We start from the raw sequence: 27922 nt of genomic DNA, 5'->3' as shown, positions 1-27922 counted from the left end.
GGGAGGGGAAGGCTGCCATGGTAGATCTGGGAAGTAAAGGGGGAGGCGTTGGGTAAAGACTGTAAAGTGACACAATAGAATTAAATTTCGAAAATTTCTTCTAAGATATTTCCCGTTTTTTGATATTTCGTAATATTGTTTGAATTGAAATTATCAAAATTTTAATTGTTTTAGTATAAATTTTCAACGAAATCAAAATTATTTCAAAATTTTATATTTTTTAATTCTCAAAATTTATTTTTTGAGGGAAAAGCAATATACATCTATTCATTTTGTGAGGAAAAAGCATAATACAAAAAACCGTTATCGTATGACGTGGCAATGAGATGGCACTCATAAACCCCACACTTGCCCTTTAAAAATAGTCACTAAAAAAGAAAAACAAATAAAAAACATATAAATTTTTTAAAATTATATAAAATACAAAGAAAGAACTCAACGTGTTCACATTGCAAATCCCACCCCACTCATCTTTTTTTTTTTTCTTTTAAAATTATGTAAAATACAAAAAAGAAATGAATAAAAAAATTTGAATGAACTCAACATGGGGTACAGATCTCACCCCATCCATCTTCTTCTTCTTCTGCAACTCCACCATCACTAACAAAAAAAAAAAAAAAAAACAGCAGAACCAGAGGGTCTGTTGGGGGTTTTTCATCAAACACGTGGTGGGCTAGCTTAGGGGTCACGGCGGCTAGGCTTGGGGGCTCACGGTTACTAGGCTTGGGGTGTTGACGGGAAAGGGTCGCCGGTGTTGGGGGGTCGCGCCCAACCCCTACCTCTGAACGTGGATCCATCCCTGAGCACAACAAATTTTCAATTTTGAGTGGTATACTTATGAATTAGACAATGATTTCTGATATTAAATTATTGTACGTTAAGGATATATACCACGTTTTAGACTAATTAATTATTATATTATGTGCTTGTTTACATATATTTTAGAAACTCCCAAAAAATACATGTACATTGCTTTTCCCTCACAAAATAAATTTTGAGGATTAAAAAATATAAAATTTTGAGGAAAATTTTGAAATAATTTCGATTTCGTTGAAAATTTAGACTAAAACAATTAAAATTTTGATAATTTCAATTCAAACAATATTACGAAATATCAAAAAAATGGAAATATCTTAGAAGAAATTTTCGAAATTTAATTCTATTGTGTCACTTTACAGTCTTTACCCAACGCCTCCCCCTTTACTTCCCAGATCTACCATGGCAGCCTTCCCCTCCCCTTTCTTTCTCTCTCTTCCATTCTCAAATTAACTTCTGTTATCTTTGTTCAATTGCTCAATTGTACTTTTGAAGCAAAACTTTCAATGTTCTGGAATTCTTATCTTCATAACTATCCGAAGAGCAATAAAGTAATCCCTAGTTTATATATTGATTTGATGCAAATCAAAGTGAGTACAACATTCCCAATTCTTTCCAAAAAAACAACATACCATCTTCATCTTGCAAACAAACAACACAGCTTGTATGGCCACTCAAGGAGAGTCTTCATCTTCTTCCTTAACCCCTTCATGGACCTACGATGTGTTTCTGAGTTGTAGAGGTGACGATACTTGTTATCATTTTACGGACTTTTTGTACTACACTTTGGATCAGAAGGGAATTCGAACATTCGTTAATGATCATGAGATTAGAAAAGGAGAAGAAATATCGCAAGTTAAGTGAGATCTCTTTTTCTTTTTTATTTATTTTTTCTAAATTCTCTCTCTCTTTTTTTTTTTTTTTTTTTAAATACACAATACATTAAATACACAAATACGTACTCCATCTTAATAAACTCATGCCTTTCTTGATACTTAACTGTGTGTTGAGGCTTCCTCTTACAAACTCATATTCTCTAGCCTTCGTGAAGTATTTCATCATTGAGTAAGGTTTGTGTTGTGTTTGGGTTACTTCAATATGGCCAACAAGTGTTTGATAATAGTCGTAAGTTGGTAACATAACATGTATTTAGCTATACATAGAGGCTTTTATTTCCTCCAAAACATTTACTGTGACTGAAACAATCAAATGGTACGTTCACTTGTTTCTTGGAGTGTACGTACATAAATGTTTTTCTTTTTCTAATTGTGTATTAATTTTTTAGATGCAGCTGAAATGTTCACCCTCTCACCATAGAGTGGGTGGAGTTCCACGCTCACGTACAACTGAATCCAACCATATAATGGGTTTTAATTCGCTTTCTTTTATTGGTCTCTTGACTCTCTTCCAATCTCTAGTTTTATATGATGCAAACCAAGTATCAAATATAACATGAGAAAATCTTTGAGATGAGTATACTCACAGAGTACAGCATCTTTGGTAATAAAGAATGTGAGGGGGTGAAATAATATTGTAAGTTAGGACATGTATGAATACAGATTTAAGAATCGTACTGCCGAAAAGCAACAATTAACAACCAAACAAACAAAATGCTTGGGAATAAGAATAATGCTTGGGAGTAATGCTTGACAGTGTGTCCGGTAAAGGAATCATTGGCTGCTTGACAGTGAGTACTCCAAAAAGTTGGAACTGTTACTACGCTGAGTGCGGGGTTGGTCAAAAATAAAAGCAACAATAATGTGCAAACGCGTAGTAACAGTTCCAACTCGCCGGTAGTAGTAGGAAACTAACTCCATTCAAAAAGTAAGAGTTGCTCTGTCTCTTCAAACTCACAAGGTAAGTAGTAGGATTCCCAACTCTTTGAGGCTGTTTGGTTATCTGACTTGCAAACATACACAGTATAGCTTCTATGGCCAGTCAAGGAGTCCATTCATGGACCTACGATGTCTTTCTCAGTTTTAGAGGTGAAGATACACGTTTTAATTTTACAGACCATTTGCACAGCACTTTGGTTCTGAAGGGAATTGACACCTTCAAAGATGATGATGTGCTTAGAAGAGGAGAAGAAATATCACAAGCACTTCTCAAAGCAATTGAAGAGTCAAGGATCTCTATCGTCGTCTTCTCTCGAAACTATGCATTCTCAAGGTGGTGCTTGGATGAACTTGTTAAAATCATTCAATGTAAAAGATCAAAGCAACAAATGGTTGTGCCAGTTTTTTATAAGGTTGACCCCTCGGATGTACGGCACCAGAGAGGTAGTTTCGGTGAGGCACTTGCCAAACATGAATGCAAATTCAAGGACAGCATGGATAGCGTGCAAAGATGGAGGGAAGCTCTTTCCGAAGCAGCGAATTTATCCGGATGGCATTATTCAGATGGGTATGTTTCTAACCACTGTTATGTTATTTTCTTTTGCATGGGTATGGTTTATCTTCTTTTACAAATTATAAAATTTATATTGTAGAAGCTCTCAAATTTCAGTACATATATATTGCAGTTTGACATAATGACATGTATAGAGATAATTAAATGTCGACTCATTACACATTTCATATGCTTTTGAATTGACAGACCTGAATCTCAACTAATTCACAAGATCGTGAATGAGATCATTCAAGTATTAAATCATACACATTTGGATGTGGCCGTGCATCCAGTTGGAATAGAGTCTTCCCTAGAAGACATGGACAAGCTTTTAGATGTTGAGGCAAATGATGTTCGGATGGTAGGGATATGGGGGATTCGTGGAATTGGTAAGACAACAATTGCCAAAGCTGTTTATAATTCCATTGCCCATAAATTTGAAGGTAGTTGTTTTTTGGTAGATGTTAGAGAAACTTCAATGAAACATGGAGGCCCAGTCCAACTGCAAGAGACTTTGCTATCTATTATCCTAAGGGACAAAAACTTGAAGTTTACTAGTGTTGATGAAGGAGTTAGTGTGATAAAGAAAAGACTAAGTCATAAAAAGGTTCTCTTAATTCTTGATGATGTGGATGGACTGGAACAGTTAAACAACTTAGCTCGACGGTCTGATTGGTTTGGTTTGGGAAGTAGAATTATAATCACGACCCGAGATAAGCGATTGCTAATTCTTCATGGAATTAATTTAATATATGAGGTCAAGAAATTAGGTGATCATGAAGCCATGAAGCTCTTTTGTTTGAATGCCTTCAAAAGAGATGAACCTTTGGATGATTATATGGGACTCACGAAACGTGCAGTTGACCACGCTCAAGGTCTTCCATTGGCTTTGATAGATTTAGGCATTGCCAAGTTTAATAATGAGTTCGATATCATGGAATTGCCAAGTTTTGTGGTGCTGAAATCAGTGTACAACCAAAAATACTTGAGCTTAAAACATGAATGTGAGGGGCTGCCAGCAGGATTAATGAAATTCGATGGAGAGGATGTTACGAGCCCACTCGCAAAGTTTGAACTTGTGAGGGCAAAGAGCAATGAGAATATGGGATTGGTGCACATACGCTGCTGTTACAACAACAAATACTGGGTCAGGAACTTGTCAGGTCATGAAGGTAACCATTGGATTGTCGCCGGGGCTCAACAACCAGAGGAAGACCATTCCAAACTCTCATGTACCTTGTTCGAGCCATTCGTCATCAATGCTGATGCTGCTGATGATGATATTTGTGTCCTATTTCGCCATGTCCAAGTCGGACAGTTTGCGTGCTTGTGGAGGTGTGGTCCACCAATGGAGCCAGCCATGTACCTTGGATCTGAATTGCCTGACCAGGATTTGTGCGACGTGTACACAGTGGTGGGTGAACTGGGAAAGTCTGGTCATGTGATGTGTTGGAAAACTAAACCAAAACTCTGGTAGAATCATTGATGTTGCTATGACTTGTTGCCCTTGCTTGTTATTAGGTTTGGTATTTGTTGGGATGCTTTTAATGTCCGGAAGATGTAGTCTAGCTAAGATATACTCTATGCATTCGTTAGAGATGCTTTGTTATTAATGTTGGTATTAATGCAAGGTAGGTTAAAGTTGGGTGAAAGGGTCTTTGAAATGCTATATATATGTACTCATGTATTATGTTTGAATACAAGTGAAGTTAATTCAGTTTCTCTTTTTTCAAAAGTTTCAAGTTATCCCTTATTCATTCTACAAATTGGTATCAGAGCTACAGAGAGAGAGAGAGAGAGAGAGAGAGGGAAAGCATCCGAAGAAAAAGGTTCAAGGTATCCCTTATTCATTCTACAATTTGTATCAGAGCTACAGAGAAAAAGAGAGAGTGAGAAAGAGAGAAAGCATCCGAAGCTAGGAGAGAAAAGAAAGAAGAAGAGAGAACAGAAGAAAAGAGAAAAGGAGAAAAAAAAGATAGAAGAGTAGAGAAATGAAGAGGATGCAAATTTCGGTGCACCATTCAGTATCACCAGTCTGTTTTGTTTCAAAAGTGCTTTCCCACTTTGGGTCTCAAAATCCCTAAAATACCCAAAACCAAACATGAAAATTGAGAATCTTAAATTAGAGAAAACATAACTCTAATGTGGGTCTGAAGTTTTGAAGGTGAAATCAAGCTTTGAAGATGATATCTATAATGGATATGAAGCTTTGAAGATGGAAGGAAGGAGAGGGTTCTCTTTTCTGAATCTCAAGAGCGTTCTTCTCTTTTCTTTTTTAAGGGATTCTCTCTTTTTCAAAAAACAAAAATTTTTTTTTTTATGTTTAACGGGTTTGGATTTGTTAACAGGTAAAAGAGTGCTTACCAACGCTGCTGGTGATGGTGAGTTGTGCGTTGCAGCAAAATGGGTGCGTCTGAGGGGCTGGGTGGGCGGAGTGCGTCTGGCGGAGTACGAGCTGGGCGGAGTGCGTCTGGGTGCGTCTGGCGGAGTACGAGCTGGGTGGAGCGTGCAATGAGGTCGGAGCTGGGTGGGCGGAGTGCGACTGAGGGGCTGGGTGGGGGGGTGCGATGGGGTTAGGGGGGTGGGGTGGGGATGTGCTGGGATGGGGGGGAGGAGCGAAGGACGGGCTGGGGATGGATGCAATCGGGTGGGGTGCGTCTTAGCTAGTACAAGACAAGGAGGTTCTTAGCTAAACCTCTACTTTTTCATGGGTTTCACTAAGCCCACTTAAGAAGGTTCATTTAAATTGAAGGGGATTCACTAAGCCCTACTTTTTCTAATTCTAATCTTACCAAACATGGGCTTAGGGTCTTAACTAAGCCAATCCCTGTTAAGAAGGTGAAACAAACGGGCCCTAAAGGTTCTCGGCGAAATCGAGTAACTGTTGTCATCAAGGAAACCTTTAAAATAAAGGTTGCTGTTGCTGCTTAATTAAAAGTCTCTATATAGTCTATATTCAAGCAATGATTTTTTCAATTTAATTTTACCTTTTTGGTCCAATATATGCAAGGATATGTCATGTCTTAAAATATTTCTCTCTCAAAATAATATATAGTCTTAATATGTGAATGTAACATTTTCTAGCAATTTGAATTTCTTGTAAATTGAGCTTGGTTTTCCCAGATTTTGTTAGAACCTGGAGGTATATCAATTCAATTTTGATGCAGATCAACCAACTTGCACAAATGCAAATACTGATATTTGCTAAACCCAATCACATATTATAATAATCCAGTCACTTGATCCCCAATAAAATAATTAATTCAAATACGTACGCCAATCACATATGATAATAATTCAATTGATATAAATATAAGATGATGTTGGGTATAGAGATCATGTTGAGTTTGGGAATAGGTTGAAGTGAGTTTATTTTTTAACTAATTGTATATCTTTTTTAGTTAATTTACATTAGATTATAATAGAAATATATTTTTTATTAAAATATTAGAAATACTAATAAATTTGTTAGATCTAAATAATGACACCCAAAAAAAGGTGTCCAAATAACACCCTTATCTAATAAATTTATAAAAAAAACAAAAACCTTTTTTAAAAAGGTCCATTGACTGTAAATACCAAACTTTAATAATTTTTTAGTTTAGGTACTAAAATTTAATAACATTTTAATTTAGATACTAGTTAAAAAGTCAAACAAACTAATAAAGTGAAGGGTACTAGAATTCATAAAAATTACATCATATGCCACTACAATAAAAAAATTTAAAAAATTCCCAACTAACCACCAGCCACCGCCGTCCGGCCGACCACCGGCCACCACCGTCCGACCAACCACCGGCCACCTCCGTCCGGCCGACCACCGGCCAACGCCGTTCAACAACACAAAAACAACTTGGCATAGAAGGGATTCGAACCCCTCTCATGCAAGAGAAAGAGGCACCTCTTACCACTACACTACATAATAATTTCAATAAAGTACTACTTTGACCTCTATTTATCCAATATTGTAATACAATTTCAAAAAAAAAAATTAATTCAGTCACAAGTCACAAGTTAAACTGTGACTGTCTCACAATTTGTTGTGACTGTCATGGTAAGTTGAAAGAGATACCTTCCCCAATTGCACTAGTAATTATTTTGTATAAAAAATATTGCTTTGACCTCTATTTATACTACATTGTAGTACAATTTTTTCAAAAACATTCAATCAAGTCACAACTTAATCGTGATTGTCTCATAATTTAGTTGTGATTGTTCTGTAGTCACAACTAAATCTGAAGTTGTGACTGTCACAATTTGAAAAAGATAGACCATAAACTCCAGCATGCAAACTATAGAAAGTACACCTAAACCACCCCCAAAACTCATATAACAAAATTTGAAGTTGTGACTAATATTAAGAAAAAGATAAGTTTAACATAAAATACCTAAATGTTTAACATAAAAGCTCACGTAAAATAGAGAAAAGGTTCAGAGTATCCTCTACATAACCAGCACAAATATTTCAAATTCCCAAAGAACAAATTCAGAGTTAAAAGGCTTAAAGCAACCTTGCTTACCAAGACCAGCATTCTTATTTACTACCCATTTTGAGTTTTATTACTTGTTTTACTGAAAAAAAACTCTGAGTTGGTCATTGAGCAATGAATTAATTTCAAAAATGACAAACCCATGAACAATACATGGAAACCCATAATCAACATCAATGCAAAAGTATCGGTAAACCTATTCTGCCAAAAAGGGGGGGGGGGGGGGGAAAGGAAACAAAAGCCCAAATGATTCATTGGTTCTAACCTTATTACTCTAAAAAAAAAAATTACAAAGGTAGCAAAATGAAAATCATAATTTAGAAGACATTAAAAGAACAAACACTTGTCATAAGAATGGAAAAGAAGTCACAATGAAAACCGAACATACATGCAAATACAAAGTCGCAATTTGACATCAAAATTCAAAACCTTTGTGGCACTCACTATAATGCACTAAGTCTTCTTTTGTGTAAAGTAATTGCTTTGAACCTAATTTATATGATATTGTGTATATATATATATATTTTTTTAAAATAATTAATCTAGTCAGTCACAACTAATTAAATCTAAGTTGTGACTTTCATAATTTAGTTGTAACTGTTCAACAGTCACAACTTTATATTTTAGTTGTGACTGACTGTTTCACAACGAAATTAAGAGACTCCTTTAAGGTATAACAATTAAGTACTAGTAGGCTACAAGGTCATCAAGATATCATAATATCATATGCTAACCCTAATATAAAGACAATATCACTGTACAAATGACAATGCATGTACATAAGCATACAAGTCCTATCATTTACTATTTTGTAATTAGAGAATGCGAATTTGGATTGAACACATTTGAACTTCACCTAGTACTGCATATGTACTAGATCTAATCACTTCAACCTTTCCACAACCTTAGAAAGTTTTCTCTATTTGATGAGGTCTAATGACATAACAATGTGCATATGTAATCAACCAAATTTTCATGACATAACACAGGTGTATATGTAATCAATCAAATTGCCATGTAACTCTGAATTATATAAGCAAAAAATATGCAGAAAAAAAATTGCAACCTCACTAGAATCAACAATAAGAACAAACAAAGAACCCTTTTGCTCATAAAACACTTAATCATGCAAACTTTACTTTCCTTTTGGCATCTGCCATAGTTTTCTCAACTAATCAACAGAAGCTACAAAAAATAAAACTCAATAGAACCAAAATCACTACCAAAACTCATATAACAACTAATTAACAAAATCAGAAGTTGTGACTGAGATCAGAAAAGATAAGTTTAGCATAAAACACCTTGATGTTTAACATAAAAGCTCACATAAAAATGGGATTTGCATTACACAACGGTTATAGATGTACCAATGTTGTATATACAACCTTTAAAATCAATGATTTGGAAGATACCGTTGTTGAGTGCCAGTTTAAACATCGGTTTATATTTAATAACCGATGTGTATATATATGTTAAACAACGGTTATGTTAAGTAAAGAATTGATTTTACAACTATTTTAGGTAGAAACACGAGGTGAAATAGTCATTAAAACAACGGTTTATTGTGAAAAACCGTGGTTTAATCTATTGAATAATAAGTGTATTGCCATGTCTATAGGTTTTTCAAACTACGGTGTTTTATATGAAACCGTTGTATTCATGCATTAAGAAAATTGAATATTAACCATATAATCGTTGTATATACTTATTTGGTACATCGATTTGGGGTTAGAAACTATTGTATGAAGGCACTTAGCACAATGGCTTTTAAGATTTGTGTGGTATGCTTAAGAATTAGACAATGGTTTATGATATTGAACCATTGTAAGTCAAGGGCACAGACCACGCTTTTGATCGAAAAACTGTTGTATAATGTGCCTGTTTACATCTGTTTTTAGAAACTCCCAATTGTCTTTGACCACAATGCAATTTTGAACAAATAATGCAGAATCTGATTGATGAGATAGGTTGTTTTGGTACAACCATTAATTGTTCCAAATTGATTCCCTTCATAATTAACATTCCTAATAAATTATACATTTACAAAATACCAATTCACAATAATAAAGGATTGGAATTTCTAAAGTACCAAATAATATAAGATATTTGAAGGTAGTAATTGTATATATGTACCTTGCTCCCTTAACCCAATTTCTTTCACAAAACCAGCCATATATGCCATAAACAAAAACCCTCCATATATGCCTTTCCAAAAAACTAGGCATCAATCTAATTAATCAACCTAATTGCTGCCATATATATATCAAAATATTATGCAGCAGCTAGCCTATCAATCATCCCAAGCTAATCTAGCAAAGTAATCAATATATCATATATACCCAAAGCTAGTCTAGCTAAACATATGGCCTACGTCAAAAAGGTGTCATGCAAAAATCCAACCAGAAATGTCTACATAAACTGGCCCACGAAGTTTGCCCATTCAGCCCGGACTTCATCGATATCTTCTTGGGTATAAGTGTTGTCTTGCCTTCGTTCCCACTGAAACAAGGCAAAGATGGAGTACTAATTAAAAATAAAATTCAACAAAAAATGCAAACAGTCCAGCAGAAAGAAAAAAATAAAGAACATGCGCGCCCCTAAGTAGGTGTATTGAAAAACATAGGCATGCAAGAGAAGAATATGCCCCTGTCAGGTTTCAACATCCAGTAGCAATCATATATATATATATATATATATATAGTTAGCATCCACAAGATAAAATAGGGGCCTATATCCAGAATCAAGCTCCAATATATTAACACAAGTGATCATCAAACAGGGGCTAATATAACCTGTCCACTTCCACAATTTTGAAAGAATCCACCAAGTATTCCCAATCTGCACCCAAAACAGACTTCCCCAACTAATTTGTTTCATTTTATTCCTTTACTACATTTCCAAGCTTTCAGCCACAAAACAAATTAAAGCATTATAAATTGCAACAATACATTAACTTCTTTCTCAAGATTCGAATACCCATTTATAAATGCCCAGCAAGGTCTAAACAATTTATAAGTCATTTTGACATGATATTATATAGCTCCTAAGAGTACCAAGGGTTCAAAATATCCAAGTAAAAGACAATTATCATATCACTGCTCATACCAAAAACATGACCAACATAATGTCAGGTTGGCTGACCAATTCATACCTTATTGACAAAAGCTAAGCCCTCATCTTCAATTATTTCCTTCATAAAGCGCATAACAAAATAACCACACTCCTTGTCACTTGGTTGTTGAGGAATGCCCTAAATACAAATAAACATTAATTAGAATGAGCACAGTTCATTTAGAAATTTGTTATTTGATGTTTAAAGCAAACAAGCCAACCTACCGCCATATTTTTCCAAATTATTGTTTTACGCCCTTGCCTATTCACTTGAGCATTGAATATTTTAATCCCGCTGTGGCATGATCGAAAAACCAAATTATTTTAACACTTTCTGGCATATGGAGTGAAACTATAAACTGATGAGAAAAAAATTACAGCCTTACTTGTCCACAACAGTTCTCCATTCATCACCGATCAGCCGCCTTCTCATTGGGTCCATAAAATAGACAATCTCCTTGTCCGGATTGATAACCGTCAACATCCAATGATTTCTACGCATTTAAAATTCTCTTTAAATACATTACATGGCTGGAAATGTGTATTTACATTGACAATCAAAGATATTTTAACATTGAATAACTTACCCGGAATTGTAAGGGACTAAAAAAATCTTATCGTTAGAAGACGTGGCGAACCTATCTGCCAAGTACCGTGTTCTTTCCGTTACAGTTCCACACCCTATTGCACCAGTTCGAGCAGGGTCTACGAAACCAACCATGTTTACTATCTTTGATCTCTTCACCACATTGTACAAGTACCTCAAAAATATTTAGCAAGTCAAATAGCTAGCATGATTGAATAATCTCATCTTTTTTGCTGGATATTAATATGTAAAAATCCCCTATTCATTTTTTTTACCTCATGTAAACCACAATGCAGTTGGCTGATATTTCAACCATGCCACCAAATTGGGTAATATCTTCGTACAGTATGTAGGTTCTACGAGCTGCCCCAAAAACGTCCGCCTCTATTTCAAAGTTGATTGTTAATCCCTCATTCATTACATTTTGTGCATACATGCACAACAACTTCAGTGGCGTAGGCATTGCTTGCAGGTTCAACACAATTCCCTTCATCCTATCTTGCTTCTCATCTTTTGCTTTCTTCAACACAATCTTGTCCTGCCCAGCACACATCCAAAGCACATATAACATTACAAAAATTAATTGTAGGGCTGGGTTTCAATTCATTCAAACCTCAATGGAGTACTTATAATCATCAAAAATCAATATGTTGTATTAGTTGACTACTTAATTTGTACATGCAGCAGCTGCCAGCTTGCCAAGGTGTGTCGTCTATGAGTCAAATTATAAAAGAGTGTCTATGAGTCATATTCATGGTTAATTAATGAGAAAAATTAAGGCTAGCTAGCTTTGTAGTTAGGCAAGGGAGAAATTGATCTGATGAATACAATGCATATTGCAGAGAGGGGTAATGGCCAAGTATTATTATAAATTTATAATAATACTTTTAAACAAGGTTTATAGTCAAATTATTGTATGTTAATTCAGAGGATTGAGCCACTTAGTTTACAGTCATACTAGCTATATAGTATGTATGATTATATTATGGTGAACTCCAGTGAATATATGTTATAGTGGTTTATTATACATGTGAACAAGCTAGCTAGTGGTTTCTCGTGCACTGCCATCTCACAACAAATATAGTATTAATTAGCTCACATACAGATTATTGTAGGGAAAGTACTTTGGGTTAAGTTGGGATGAAATATATACGTACCTTCAAAACAATTTTCTTGTCCTGCCCAGATTCCAGGTGGACACAATCAGCATCCACTGCCAGCTTCTGCGTGTCTTTCTTGTCCACCTGCTGTTCAGCATTCTTCTTCATTTCCTTCTCCACATTTTCTTCAATATTCTCCTCAACTTTGTTCAGAATAAGAGTCTTCTTCACTGCATTGGTGCTTGCTTTATCAGAGCCATATCCAACAGTATGAGGAGTTGATGGAGTACCGGGAGTAGGGGCTAACATCTCAGGGGTTGGTCCCTCAGCCTTGGAATTCTTCCCTTCCTCTATTTCATGAATTTTCTCCATCCAATATTTTCGTTCCTCAGCTATTATCTTCTCTCGCTCCTCTTCCATGATCTGTTTGACACTATCTCTGATTGTGTCTTTTATACTCTTTCTTGGAGGGAGCCTAAAGTAAGAACTTGGCTTTACATAACCTCCCACACCTCTAACTCGCCCCGAGTGCTCAGGGGTCCCTAATGCCATTGTTAGCACATCAGTGGAACCAGAAATAGATAATGTGCCATCAGCTACCTGTTTCTTCAAATCCTCCTGAAACAATATATGCCTTATAAATAAACAAGGACAAATAAAGTTGATTTCAAATTTAAAAGAAGTCAACATATATTCTCAAATCCAACATTGGTAGGATTATAATCAATACAATATCAGTAGCTTACTTACAATTCTGGCAGCAGTCTCCGCTACCTTTGCATTTGGGATCTTCCCACTTTTATCTTCGTGTGCTTTAATCTAAAGGGTTGCCCGATCAAACTCCGCATCAGGCATTGTTTTCATCTTTAAAACAGACAAATGATTAACATCTTAATAAACTTGATTAACATCTTAATATATATATATTCAACCAAGGTAGTTAAAATTCACACTAACCAGTTCATCCTCCAAACCAGCATACCTTTTACGCGATAGTCTATGATGATACTCATGCTTCGATTTCCTATCCACCTGTTCGTTGTGAACTTGCTGCAAAATAGAATATTTCCACACAGTGAGGACTCTATTTACAAGTTTAAAAACAACAATTTTACAGAAATAAAACAAAAGAAAAAGCTGACATGCAGACCAGGCCAAGGATCACTTGCATGGTCATCCCAATTCAAAGTCCTGGCAGCTCACTTGCATGCAATTCATGAGTTGAATCCAGCCACACAATTGCAACATTACTTATTAATTGACAAAGTATAGTATATATATTAATAACAGTATATATAGTTATGTATGCCTGAATGCTAATATGATGTACAGTATATTAATAACATTACTTATCAATTCAGCCATAATGGTGATATTTGAACCAAGTCAAGGATGAGGATGTAATGGTGATTGCTCTTCTTGAGGTGACAATAAGATTAAGAAAGTTATGTTTTTTAATTTGTTTTTTTTTTCTTTCATGAAGCATTACTGCCTAACCAGAAAAGAAATGGAGGGGCTACAAGAATTCAATATAACCAAGAAAAAATAGGCATAATTTCTGTAAAGTAGGAAATTTATGTACAAATTAATATCTTACCTCCCACTGAACCGAAATCCTAGAGTTCACAAAGACCTTTCAATCTGCCTTCTCAATAAATTCATACTTTTTAGGAGGGTCAATTAATAAATCAGGTTGGTCTTTGTAAGGGAGTACATATTTAGTAGTTAGTCTAGACTTGAATTCCCTCCACTTAGATAATGCAGATGCTAACACCATCTTCCTACATTCAGTAGGTAGCACAAAAGCCATCTACTTGCATAGAGAAACACACGTTACACAATTTACATCTTAATAAAACTGTAATTTTATATTTTAGTATGATAATGTACTAGTCATATAAATTTGGGACAAATGTTGCTTACCTCTACATTTTCCCAAATTTTGTCCTTTACATGATCATCCACTTTCTTCCAAGTGTCTATGATAATTGGGACCTTTGTACGTGCTAAAGTCCCAATGTAAGACTGCATCTCGGTCGCTGCCTTCCCATGTGGCTGCCCTTTTGCATTGAACTCCACCACCTTTTTGACTTTCATTATTTTTCGCTTTACAATGCGAGGCATTGTAACCATCCCCCTCTTATTCTTTCCATTAACTGAGATCTCGGTGGTGGCAGTGTCCTTTGTCACCTTCGATTAAGATGAAGTGGGCTCAGCTGCCTTTGATTTGGAGGTCTTCTTCTTGGAGGAAGCCACTGCCTTTGCACCCATTGAAGTGGGCTCAGCTGATTTTGATTACTGTAAAAAATAAATAAATAAATGATTGAAACCTATAGAATTTACTACTAAAGATTTAATTTTCAGTACCAAGTAAAAACTCATGAATGGCAGTGTCATAGAGATATGCTACATATCCTCCAATTAGATTAATAGAACTAACCTTTACTTATCTGTAGTTTCTGCTAAATTTTGCAAAGAATGCAGTAAAGCACCTGCAAAACATTACCAATCATGGATTAAAAGCTTTATATAATCAGATACATGGATTAAAAGCTTTATATAACCAGAAAAACACTTAACCAGAAATCACACATTAAAAATAAGCACACAGTCATGGCCCAAGCAAAACAAAAAAACCAGTTACCTTAGATAAATGCCCTTTTGATACTACTGATCAATCCATATACCCTCACCATCAGGTCTAATGCAGTTTGTAGGATTTTCACTAACAATGTCATCAAATGTCTCAATGGATGGAAGATCTCTGGTAAAAGGTTCATGATCCACTATAATATCCCCAAACTCATCATCATAATTGTAATCATTGTAATTTCTATCTTGGGTTGATAGAACAACAGACCATGCAGCATCTGCAGGGTCTTCCACGTAAAAGACTTGTTTGACTTGGCTAGCCAAAACAAATTGATCATGCTTGAAACCTATCCTACTAAGATTGACCAAAGTAAAGCCTAGATCATCTATTTTAATTCCATTTGTATTCTCAACCCAATCGCACTTAAAGATAGGAATTCTAAACTTGGAGTAGTCAAGTTCCCATATTTCTTGAATCATCCCATAGAAACACATATCTGTGATTATGGGGTTTTTATCTTTCGCACTAGAAATTTGCATTGTATCACCAACCCAACACACGCCACTGTATTGAACAACCCGAACTGCATCACGAGTCTTAGTATTAAAATGAACCCCATTAATGGAATAAGCATTAAATTTCGGGACTTCCATGCATGGCCCATCAGCTAGCCAACTCAGCGTGTCTGGTATGCCATTAGTTTCACAATTGAGGTCAGATTTAACCTGCAAGGATAAACACTCATTTACATACAATCTATGAATTACTTATATAGCTTAGTGCATCCTTTTAAGAAACTAACACTTACTCGATTCTTTAACCAAAGAATGAAAGTGCGATTGTGCTTATCTTGCAGCCACTTTTCATTTTTTTAAAACCTAGGATGTGTAGCCTTCAAATAGCTCATATGCTCACTACAAAAAATGTTAGAATCCTCAATTAATATTGACAGTTGTGCTACTCAAAGACTTAATTAATGAACCTGAAAATGAAGTCAGATTTCCCTTACGCGATATAAGGTGTCACTTCCTTTGTATTCTCTAATACAAACAGATGGGCTTGGTCCAAAAGCTCACGATCAGCCCTATGTATAGAAGCACCGGATAAGGGCTTACATTCCTTAGAAGATCCCTGATTGTGTCTTGATGGGATTCCAACAGTACTGCCACGAGAAAGATGTTCAAAGCAAAATTCCAAAGCTTCTTCAGCAATATAACACTCGGCAATGCAACCCTCGGGTCGATACCGATTCCGAACATACCCCTTTAGCACTTTCATATACCGTTCAAACGGATACATCCACCTAAAGTAAACTGGTCCACATAACTGAACTTCTCTAATAAGATGCACCGTTAAATGAACCATAATATCAAAAAATGATGGTGGAAAATACTTCTCGAGCAAACAAAGTGTAACCACTAGATCTTCCTGCGTCTTATCTAGTATAGAAGTATCCACCACTTTACTACATATAGCATTGAAGAAGAAACAAAATCTGGTTATAGCATATCTCACAGGCTTCTCCAAAACTGAACGGATGGCCACGGGTAGTAATTGTTGCATGAAGGCATGACAATCATGTGACTTAAGGCCAACAAGTCTTAAATCCTCCATTGATACCAGACTCCTAACATTTGAAGAATACTGCCCAGGGACTTTCATACCAAAAAAAGAATTGCATACAGTTCTCTTCTCTTCCCTCGAAAGATTCCAACTAGCTGCAGGCAAATGAGTTCTTTTTTCTCCAATAATAGGTGCTAATTCAGTACGTACCCCCATGTCCAGGAGATCTAAACGAGCTGCAAGCCCATATTTTGTTTTGGTAGGAATGTTCAACAATGTACCGATAATACTATCGCATACATTTTTCTCAATGTGCATAACATCGAGAATATACCGAACATGAAGAGATTTCCAATGTTCGAGTTCAAAAAAGATTGACTTCTTTTTCCAACACGCTCTTGTATCACCCTCCACCCGGTTACGGGGCCACTTTTTCTTCCCAAAAGGTAAGAAATTAAGGTTTTCCACCTTTGCCAATACTTCTTCCCCACTTAATGGCACATGAGGTGGAGAAAATTCTTGACAATTATTAAATGCAGCCTTTTGCTTTTGATAAGGATGATGTCGTGCTAAGAATCTTCGATGGCCTATGTATGAGCATTTATTACCATGAACCAACCTGTGGGGTTTTGTGTGTTCTCCACATACTGGACATGCATTATATCCTTTTACCACACATCCAGATAAGTTACCATAGGCTGGAAAATCGTTTATTGTCCATAAAAGTACAGCTTTTAGAGTGAAATACTCTCCTTTGTATGCATCATACACTTCTGCAACTCCCTGCCATAGCCTTTTTAAATCATCAATCAAAGGTGCTAGGTAAACGTCTATATCATTTCCAGGTTGTTTAGGACCAGAAATTAATAGACTCATCATCATGAACTTTCTTTTCATACACAACCATGGTGGAAGGTTATAAGTGACAAGTAGAACAGGCCAGCAACTGTATCTACTACTTAAAGAGCTATGGGGATTGAAACCATCAGCTGCAAGTGCGAGTCTAAGGTTTCTAGGATCTTCAGCAAATTCAGGCCACTTATAGTCCACTAACTTCCAAGACGGGGAATCTGCAGGATGCCGCATCTTACCATCATTCACTCTTCCATGAACATGCCAAGTCAAACTCTCAGATGTTTTACTAGACTGAAACATCCTTTTAAACCTTGGGATAATTGGAAAGTACCACAACACCTTTGCGGGCACTCCCTCCTTAACAGTTGAATCCTTACTTAACTTCCACCTTGACACAGTACAGTTGGGGCAATTAACCTCATCAGCATACTCATTCCTATACAAAATGCAGTCATTAGGGCATGCATGTATTTTCTCATACTCCATACCTAATGCACACAAAGTCTTCTTAGCCTCATACATAGACGTGGGTATGTTATTACCTGATGGAAGAAAATCCCCAAAGGCAATCAAGTAGTCAGTGAAACTTGCATCACTCAATCCATGCTTTGCTTTCAAATTGTACAATCTTACAAGTGCTCCCAACTTGGTGAATTTATCACAACCAGGATATAAAGGTTCATCGCCATCCCCAATCGAATTAATGAAATCGTTACAATCATTTGAACATTCTTCCTCTTCATTATCTCCCATATCCACTGTTTCGAAAACAAAATTAGCATCTTGTTCCTCCACACATCTACCTACATTCGCAAATGTACTTGAAACTTCTCCATGCCATATCCAAGTTTGGTAACTTTGGTCAACCCCATTTAAATAGAGATGATCCCTTATAACTCCAATCCCAAATTGTCTCATATTTCCACATTTTTGGCAAGGGCAATGAATGAGGTTTGGGTTTCTAGCATGCTGTAATGCAAAATTGAAGAATTCTTGAATCCCTAACTCATATGCCCTTGATCTCCTATCCGCATACATCCATGACTTATCCATCTTTCACCAAAAACAAACATATCATTTATAAAATCATACCAAATATTGACTCTATTGAAACAAAACAAAAAGAAATTAACACAAACTAAACATAACCACTATACCAGAACCCATAAACCTTGTACCTTTAACACACATATTTTTGGGTATTGGAGGGGCAGCAGCTATATATGCACTTCAGACTCCTAACTATTATTCCCATCAAATTCAAGTATGTTTTCTATAATGTGTAACAAAAGTAATGTGAATAGCATCAAGAAATCAACACAATCCCTACAATAGTCTAAAAATAAAACTGTACCAAACAAAGTAGTTATTCAACATGCAAGTACCAAGCTCAAACAAAGTAGTGAGTAATCCTAAACTGTACCTAACTACATGCCAGAACCAACAAAACAGGGAAAACAAAAAAAAAAACCAAACAAGAAAAATAAAATGAAAACCAGCCTGATGAACTCACCTTTCCAATCCAATCAGTGCGCAGCCTATATTCACAATCCTCAAGCTCACTAAGCAATTCACCTCTTCAACTAATGCTGTCATAAATAGAAAATTAATTATACAAGTTATCAAGATCTAAACAAAGCACAAAACCAAGCAGGAAAAAAACCCCGAAATTTGGTGCTTTTCTAACCACAAAACAGAAGTGCACACCCTAACCCAAATTTGGGGCTTTTATTTAAAGAGGAAAAGACCCGTTCGAAATCTGATTTTTCATACCCATATTGAAATCTGTTTTTATTTAACAAATTTCATACCCTAACCCAAATTTACCTGAGTGATAGGTGAAGATGATGAACGGGAGTGCTTCTTTGGTCGATTAGTGCTGAAATTAGGGCACAGAAATGGGCGACAAGGAAGGACCTAGGAGGAGAAAGATGGCAGAAGTATTGAAGATTGAGCGATGAGTGAAGCTTGAGCGATGAGTGAAGATTGAGCGACGAGTGCTTCTTCAGTCCCAGTGATGAGTGAGCGACGAGTGTACGAATTGGGCTGGAGTGAAGATTGAGGATGCAGATGAAGTGATCGATCAATGGCGCTGAGTGCTTCTTCAGTCCCAGTGCATGCTTCTCGAATGGGGGCTAAGTGTTCTGTCTGATGGGTGGGTGAAGTCAAGAGGGTTTGACCCAAAAAGACTTAAGGCGCCAAAAGGGTTTCATTAAAGCGGGCATGCGTTTTGTCAATACAAAGACCCGCAAATTAAATTTTTAATTTTTGTGTAACTTGCCCTAAACAACGGTTTTTCCTAAAACTATTGTCTTTAATAATTTAGAAAAATCTATCCAACCAAATAGCATTGGATATGATACCATTATATAACGGTTTCTTAATACCCGTTGTGTATTAAATTAAGATAACGGAAAAAATACTAACCGTTGTCTATTTATATAATTGTAGTGGTGTCTCAAACTAAAAAAATGCAGAAAAGATAGAAAAGAAAAAATTGAAAATCGCAGATCAAACCCTAAATAATCAAACTAATAAAAGAATCTATTGCAACAAATCACAGAAAAAAAATATTTAAAATGAAAATCAAAACCAAATCCCTAAAAGCTCGAAGTAAGTTGATCAATTAAAAGTCATAATCAACCAAATTGATGAAGAAAACATATTCAAAATGAAAATCAAAACCAAATCCCTAAAACAGTCGAAACAATGAGCAACTGATCAAATAAACCAAATTGATGAAGAAATCAAATTCAAAATCAACCAGAAATCAAGAGAAGAACTTATCTCCATAGCCAGATCGACGAAAATCACGAAGGGGGTGAGCAAAATCCAAGAACAAATCGCGTGAGATAAAGCTCCAAAGTTAATAGTTTGCACAACGACCAAACAATAATTTTTTAACAATTATTAATTATACTAAACCCAATAAACGGGTTAAGGGCAAAATCGGAATATGAAATAAGCCTACTAGAAATGGGCTAGGCTGGAAAGAAGGTTTGGTATCTAATCTAAAATGTTTTTAAGAAAGTTAGTAGCCAAACTAACAAAAATAGCCATGTGCTGGTATTCTAAAAAGTTATTAGAATTAGGTAGTTAATCCTAAGTTTCTCTTTTCAAAAACCCCTACAATTAAATTAAAAAAACAATTTAACCAAAACTTTTAATAGAAAATTAGGATTAAATACCAAATCTCAATAACTTTTTGGTATAGCATGAAGACCATATAATATTTCAATTGAATTACTAAATTTAAATATAGTTTTTTAGATTAGGTCACAAATATGTTGACCTCTTTGATTTGAGTCTTTTCGATTTGACATTTTTATCCTTTGGATCACATATGATGAGTGTTAGTTAAAATTTATAAGATTTTGACAAAATTGCCCTTGAGGCTTTTATATTATCTTAAAAATTGGCTAATGTAGTCTCCAACTTCACATTTAGTTGTGACAATACGACACTCACAATTTCAAATTTAGTTGTGACTGAACGACAGTCACATCTAAGTTGTGAGACAATCACAGTTAAATTGTGACTTAAATAAATTTTTTTTTTAGAGAAATTATAATACAATGTAGTATAAATAGAGATCAAAATAATATTTTTATTCAAAATAATATATAGTATATTGGTGTAAGTTGTCTCTTTCAATTTACCAAGACAGTCACAGTTAAGTTGTGACTGGATTGATTTTTTTTTAATACAATATAATATAAATTAATGTAATATTTGTGATGTAATATTATTTTTATTTTTTTATTGTAGTGGCATGAGATGTAATATTTGTAAATTCTAATACCTTTTATTTTATTAATTTATTTGACTTTTCAACTAGTACTTAATATAAAATGATATTTAATTTTAGTACCTAAATTAAAAAATTATTGAAATTTAATAATTAAAATCAATGCCCTAACTTTTAAAGCTTACAAAGAAACAAATCAAAATGAATTAAGAAACCCATACAGATCTCAATGAACCCTTTTTCATCTTCTTCACCACCCCCACCTCCCAATCAACCTATACACCACCAACTCCACCAAGCACATCTGGCCCATCCTTTCTTTTTCTTGCAGATCGCAGCCTCCATCCTAATTGATGGGTATTTCTCCAAGAACAACCAAGAAGGCAAGCATCACTTCACTGTTGCTTTGAACAACGACAAACAAACAGAAAGGAGAAACCAAAATATCACTCCAGATTTGTTGGTTCAACCAACAAGAAAATCACAGAAAAAATAAAGGGTTAAATATAAAAATGGTCTACGAACTTTACAGTGAATCTCAATTTGGTGCACTAACTATAAAAAATGTCAATTTGGTCCACGAACTTTCCAAGTTGTATCAAACCAGTACAAATGTTAATTTTCATCAAAAATTTAACGGAATTGGTCACATAAAAATGTGATGAACGGACTAAAATACCTTTGAAAATGTGGTCACTTGCTATGCACATGACCAGTTCTCGTTAAATTTTTCAATGAAAGTTAACATTTGTACTGCTTTGGTACAACTTGAAAAGTTTGTGGACCAAATTGACACTTTTTATAGTTAGTGGACCAAATTGAGATTCACTGTAAAGTTTGTGGACCATTTTTATATTTAACCCTAAAATAAATTAAACTTTGAACAACTCTAGCATGAGGACTCCAAATTTTCAGATCAAACCCATAACCAAAAACTCATATTGTAGTCACTTTTATGAACCAAAGCTATTATTCCAAGTTTTCTGGGTGGGGAGCTAAAAAATAAATATTTCCTTTTTGCATTGCAAAGTGGTTTTCTCAAGCACCATTTGCAATCCTCAATATGCAAAGTCTGTAAGTTTTACCCCCATAAATAAATATATATAAAAAATACCCCACCCTTTACAGATCGCAAATCCCCAACGCCATCACCATCTCCGATCCCTCGCCGGAGCTCCTCCGTTCATCATCTACCTCATAATTCTCTATCTCTCGCGCTGAACGACATTCGCACTCTAGCATCAACAACCACGTCACCACCACCACCCCAGTTCAACTCTCTCTCTCTCTCTCTCTCTCTCTCTCTCTCAGGTCCCGTGCACACTCTAAGGGTATGTTTGTTTGGTAGGCTGTACTGTGTTGAACTAAACTACTTTTATAAATTATATTGGATAGTGTTAGACTGAAATAAACTGGACTAAATGTTATTCTATCTAAAAAATGAGACTTACTTACTCCGGAGATACCAATAGATAGTATTCCCATTATTCCCTCTCTCTCTCTCTATCGGCTCTCTTTTTCTCTTTGATACCACATAAGTGACATATTAGATATGTAAGTTTTATTTAAGTTTTATTTTAAACTAAATAATATTGTTATGTATTTGGTATATAGTCGGATTAAGTTATAATTATTTTTAATTTTTAAATTAATAAAAAGTTTTAATTATCCTTAAAAATAATATGGCCAATTAACTTTTTCTATTTTTTAAAAATAATATTGCCAATTAACTTTTTTTATTTATTTTAAAATAAATTAATAAAATTTTGCAGATTCAAAGATCTAAATAAATAAATAATTAATTAATATTTTAAACACTCCAATAATCATAAGAAATAACATCTGCCGATAATATATTGATGGTATATATGTTGATTGTTGATGACTATCGTGCAAGATGCTTGTCTCCATATTCCCCAACAATCCAGACTATCCAATAGATCAATTAATCTGAAAAAAAAAAAAATATAGAAAGATTGAGAAAAAAAAACCCAGTAGTTTAATCCCAAGCCTTATCCACCGCCGGCGTCGCCAAATAGAGAGGAGAAAAAAGAGAGAGAGGGAGAGAGACCCTGGATTTGGAGGGGGTAGGGGTAGGGAGTGGTTAGATTTGGAAAATGGATATGAAAAAAGAAGAAAACAAACCCAGAAATACCCAAATAAATCTTAAGCCATAAAAGAACCAGTAAATCAATCCTAAGTCGCACTGGTCCAGCAGAGAGAGAGAATGAGAGAAAAAAAAAAAAAAAAAAAAAAAAGGGAGAAATTGATAATGTAGCTTTCCTCCCCAGGATCGGCTGAGAGAGCTGAGAATAAATTAGGAAGGAGAGCTCAGCTGAGTTTGGGGAAGGAGATGGAAGAAGACTGGATCGCTACAACCAAGCGAGTGGGCGTTGAATAAGAGGTTGCGTGGTTTCTAGCGAGGGCTAAGGAGGTTCTTATTTAGCGAGACACTTCCGCACCGTGTTAGGGAGGAATTTTTGGTGGGACCGGATTCCATAGTCCCACTTAGACTTAACACTGTGTGCAACCAAACAAGGGATTAATGTCTTATTTAAGACAGACCCCTTAGTTCGATGTAACAACCATGGCCTAAGCCTCGTAGATCTACCTCTCCTTGTGAAACGAAACCCTAAGACCTCAATTTCAATTATTATGAAGATGATGAGAGAGTAGAAGAATGTGGATCTGCGAAGGGTAGGGGGGCTTTTTTTCTTTGTTTTGATGTTTTATTTTTTAAAACTTAATTGTGGGTTTTTAATAATTTTTTTAGTTTGTTTGTCTACGTAGCATTATAAATCTATGTGTCCTTTTTAATCAATGTCATCGGTGCACCACGTGTGTGCTTCATCATTGCCACATCATCACTAAACAGAGTTTTGGACGAAGAATCTAACGGAAGTATGTAATTACTAAAAAACTGAAGCTGAGGTATGAGATCGTTGAAAATTAAATTGAGAATATCAACTTGCAATACGAGGTAAACATGAGGTACTAAAATGTAGTTTGCCCTTATATTAATTACATAAAATCACAACAAACAAGGTTGAAATTTATAACAATTTCATAAAATTGCATGCAGTAAACGAAATATATATTAATTTCATTTCAAAACTGCGTCTGAATAATCAAGAACAAAAAAAGACGTCAGGTGTTGTGAACATAAGTGAGGTTTCGAAATTTTGGGTTCATGGGTTTTGATTTGTCTCTAATCGAAATGGGGTTGTTTGTACAAGAAGACCAATCTCATCGTCTGCTCCATTAACATTGTTGTTGCTTTGGTATGGTTTTAGGGAAATAAAGATGGGGGGTTGATGGAAAGAGAGGAGGAGGTGGAGTCATGGAAGAAATGCGAGTGTAATGTCCCAATCTGGGATAACTATAATGACACCCGTCTTAAGAATTCTCAAGAATATAATACTCGTATCTCGAGCATTATATTCCTAAGATTCCCTAAAACGAGTTAATTAAGTATTTTTGTTTGATAGAATACGGGTTGAATCAGAGTTCAAATGTGTACAGGATCTGAGATAAACACACTTCAAACTATTTTACAAAAAAAGCCAACCCGTTAGGGTGATGAGTTTACAAAAGACCCTAAAAGATATTTTACAAGAAAAACGATACCAACCACAAGTACTGTAGATGTTTGAAATATATTACAACTTAACGAAAGATACATGCATAACAACAAAAGAAGAAAAAACAAGATTTCAATAACAGGAACAAGAGAACATGGTAAAGGACCAATAGACCTTCTGGATGCCAAACAACATGTTCGAATGCCACGCCTAGACAAAATAGTCTGAATCGTCAACCTAAGTGAGATCTACAAGAAAGCAAGTAGGGGTAAGCATCATATATGTTCATAGCTTCTTCTCAGGGGACTCTGGTTAAGTTTGAAAATAAAAAGTTAAAATATTTACTAGATATATAGCCAGTGAGAAAATAGTTCAAAAAGATTTACTAGATATAATTGTTGAAATTCACAACCTTTAAGTATGAGTATGCAACCTTTTGCAAAACATTTTCGGATCCGAGTTTAGATATTACCTAATGATTGAACAAAAATAGGAACTAGTACTACGCTTACCAATCGAAAGGTTGGTACCGTAGCGAGAGTAGCCATCTTTGGTAAGTACCCTATAAGCTAGCCTCCCTACCGGACATTCGACTAGCTCGTTCATACAAACCCCTTCCAGAAGTTTAGGGAATCGAATCCGAGGTTATAAAAATACAACCCGTTACTCTCAGATCATCATCAATCATCATCATAAAAATCCATGCTATATGACAAGCGAAAACAATGCATTTTCATACGCAATGCATTTTCGTACGCAACAATATTTATGATCATATATACACACAATAAAAGTCTTATAGACAGGTGTGAGAATTCCCCCTACTTGGAGTCCAAGTTTAACCTAATGATACAGTTCCACAACACCAATGTCCTTATTTATTCTCTAGGTAATTGGAAAGTCCAAGTTACTTTTGACTAAATTTCAACATGACCTTTCCTTTCAATCATACGTGCCCAGAAAATGTTAAAGACCAGTCTACTAAGACCGTATCTCTGTATTTTATGGCCTAGGGTTTCTACTTAAGTTCGATTTTAATTTAAGTCTGGAGATTAACCAGTTAAAGTCCAACAACATGACTAGGTCAGGGCATAGAAGACTGAGGAGTTCTTGCCCAATGTCCAGCGCTTGTAAGCTCATGCACTGACCTTGACATCACTTCGTTCGGTTACCTTAACAAGGTGGCCTCAATCCATTATTAAATTGATTGATTAACAGAAGTCGGGCAGCGTTTTGACACTAAAAATTAAATAAATAGTAATTTAAATAAGCTAGGTTATTAGGTTACCTGGTTGAGACTTCCCACAAGCAGAACCTCTGTACTACTTGGTTTTCAAATTTAGACATAACAAGAGTCTAGTTAACAGGCGAAAATTCTAACAACATTTCAGCAGAACTTCGACTAAGTTTAGGGTCTTACATTAGCCTTTGAAAATTAAAGCCTAATTTCTGTAGAGTATTAGCCTAGAAACCATCTAGAAAGGTCGGGCTCGGCATTACAATCGCATGGTCGGAAATAGATCCCGAATCGGACGTCGGATGAAGAAATTATGATAGAAATAAGTTGGGGTGTTTTGGGAAAAAGAAATGGGTGAATTTTAGAGAGAGAAAGAGAGAACTTTTTTAGAGAGAGAAGCTCTCAAGGTTATGGTAGATCTCCACCATGTGTCGACATCTCCTTCGAACACATAGGTGGCTAACCAAATGCCATACTCATCAGGTGCACTAATAGTGTCAAGTTCTTCTCAATATGGGTCATCCAAGTCTCAGCCAACTTGGATTCCAACCCTTTATGAAATTTCATGGGTTTAGTCCTCAATGGGCGATCCAGACATTTGCCTTTACGCTTCTCTTCTCGCTCCGGGAGTAAAATGATTCCCCACTTAATGGGCGAAGAATGCATGCATAAACTCAGCCATTTGCTGCAGGTGGAATTGATTATTGGCTATTGCGCTTAGCTACATTATTCTGATTGACTGCTCTGGGCGGCATCTTGTTAGTAGGACTGAAAAGAAATGAATGGGTAAATCTCAATAGATAGTGCAAAAACACAAATATTTTCTAGGGGAGCTAGTCCTCAAGAAAATATTTTCTAAATGTCAAAAGGAAGTATTTTGGTGAAGAACTCTTTTCAGGAAAACTTTTTCGAATGGCTCTGGGTTAGTGTATCCTTTTTAAAAATGTTTTTTTTTGTAAAAATCATTTTTCAAAAACATTTTCAGGAAAAACCGCTCTGATAACACATAAATCCGAACTCCAAAAAATACGAAACCTATGCCATTGGATTCGTGAGTTCAAGTACTACCTTCCTGTGACCTAACTTGGGTGAAAAGGGCCTATTGTGGTTGGTCAAAAAATTAAAGTACAAGGAGGAGATTAGGTTTTTCTTCTCAATTTGGAAATTTGGAAATTCTCAAAATATATTTAGAAAAATTTCGGACCTCATAAGTATGGAAGGCAAAAATAAATTCGGTTACAGATATAGGGATGGCATTCCCATCCTCGCTCGTCCCTATTGCCATTCAGGGCGCCAAGTGACTTTTTATATGCATATATTCCAATTTATTAAATCTCATGAGATTCAATTTAATTAGAATAACAAAATGGATATATTCCCTTGTTATGGCCATCACCACTCATGCCTCCAATGCTACTGTCGCTACAACCACCACCATTACCGCCATCATACCACTGTAACCACCACCATCATCACTACCCGTGTCGCATTTAAATTCCATCATGCTATTCATTTACCAAACATGAAATTTTACAAAATTGTAAGACTTTAAAAGCTCATCTCTTAAAATTCTATCATTTTCAAATTTTGAATTAACACCTATTTAGATAAAATTTAAAGTCAAAATTTATAATTTTTAAATTCCATAATTTTTTCCACACATATGCCAAGATTTCTTTGTTAATGATACCGAACAAGAGATTTGAGGATTATCACTTATCAAATTTTTATTTTCAATCAAATACCGGGTTCAATTTATTGGCCAAATGCATTGTCAAGTGGCTTACAAAGTGGCCGCATTTTTACCATACACTAACAATAAAGAACAAAGTGCACTATTTAACAACATTTAAC

The 27922-nt window shown here is 35.4% G+C and overlaps 3 protein-coding genes and 2 pseudogenes across 3 annotated transcripts; 1 reads left to right on the top strand and 4 right to left on the bottom strand.

Moving 5' to 3' along the window:
- Positions 1 to 2723: 2723 nt before the first annotated feature.
- Positions 2724 to 4843, top strand: LOC147277335 (disease resistance protein RUN1-like). The gene is made up of 2 exons (XM_086253455.1): positions 2724 to 3219; positions 3412 to 4843. Exons 1-2 carry the CDS (start codon positions 2747 to 2749, stop codon positions 4679 to 4681), a joined length of 1743 nt encoding a protein of 580 aa, XP_086109581.1. The 5' UTR covers positions 2724 to 2746; the 3' UTR covers positions 4682 to 4843.
- A 5068-nt stretch (positions 4844 to 9911) lies between these two features.
- On the bottom strand, positions 9912 to 11707 carry LOC147277334 (uncharacterized). Its single transcript, XM_086254743.1, has 6 exons — positions 11667 to 11707; positions 11393 to 11566; positions 11192 to 11299; positions 11031 to 11100; positions 10846 to 10944; positions 9912 to 10193 (listed from the first exon to the last, which is right to left on the bottom strand). Exons 1-6 carry the CDS (start codon positions 11705 to 11707, stop codon positions 10104 to 10106), a joined length of 582 nt encoding a protein of 193 aa, XP_086110869.1. The 3' UTR covers positions 9912 to 10103.
- A 727-nt stretch (positions 11708 to 12434) lies between these two features.
- On the bottom strand, positions 12435 to 14615 carry LOC147277333 (uncharacterized; annotated as a pseudogene).
- Positions 14616 to 15158: 543 nt separating this feature from the next.
- On the bottom strand, positions 15159 to 16746 carry LOC147277332 (uncharacterized; annotated as a pseudogene).
- Positions 16747 to 16846: 100 nt separating this feature from the next.
- Positions 16847 to 18555, bottom strand: LOC147277331 (uncharacterized). Its single transcript, XM_086255623.1, has 2 exons — positions 16982 to 18555; positions 16847 to 16883 (listed from the first exon to the last, which is right to left on the bottom strand). Exons 1-2 carry the CDS (start codon positions 18553 to 18555, stop codon positions 16847 to 16849), a joined length of 1611 nt encoding a protein of 536 aa, XP_086111749.1.
- Between the last annotated feature and the right edge of the window lie 9367 nt (positions 18556 to 27922).

The sequence above is a fragment of the Dryas octopetala genome, chromosome 8 (genome assembly GCF_963921425.1).
Source record: "Dryas octopetala chromosome 8, drDryOcto1.1, whole genome shotgun sequence".
NCBI lineage: Eukaryota > Viridiplantae > Streptophyta > Magnoliopsida > Rosales > Rosaceae > Dryas > Dryas octopetala.
Note: the sequence above shows the minus strand (reverse complement) of the source record. Positions and strands in the feature narration are given on the sequence as shown.

Bases quoted from the DNA above. Each gene is read 5' to 3' on its own strand.
- LOC147277335 (XM_086253455.1), top strand. From the start codon at position 2,747: ATGGCCAGTCAAGGAGTCCATTCATGGACCTACGATGTCTTTCTCAGT. The intron at 3,220-3,411 runs GTATGTTTCTAA...TTGAATTGACAG, and splicing joins GGATGGCATTATTCAGATGG to ACCTGAATCTCAACTAATTC.
- LOC147277334 (XM_086254743.1), bottom strand. From the start codon at position 11,707: ATGGTTGAAATATCAGCCAACTGCATTGTGGTTTACATGAG. The intron at 11,567-11,666 runs GTAAAAAAAATG...AATATTTTTGAG, and splicing joins TGCATTGTGGTTTACATGAG to GTACTTGTACAATGTGGTGA. The intron at 10,945-11,030 runs GTAGGTTGGCTT...ATTTGTATTTAG, and splicing joins TAATTTGGAAAAATATGGCG to GGCATTCCTCAACAACCAAG.
- LOC147277331 (XM_086255623.1), bottom strand. From the start codon at position 18,555: ATGGATAAGTCATGGATGTATGCGGATAGGAGATCAAGGGCATATGAG. The intron at 16,884-16,981 runs GTATATTCTCGA...ATGGGCTTGCAG, and splicing joins TGGAAATCTCTTCATGTTCG to CTCGTTTAGATCTCCTGGAC.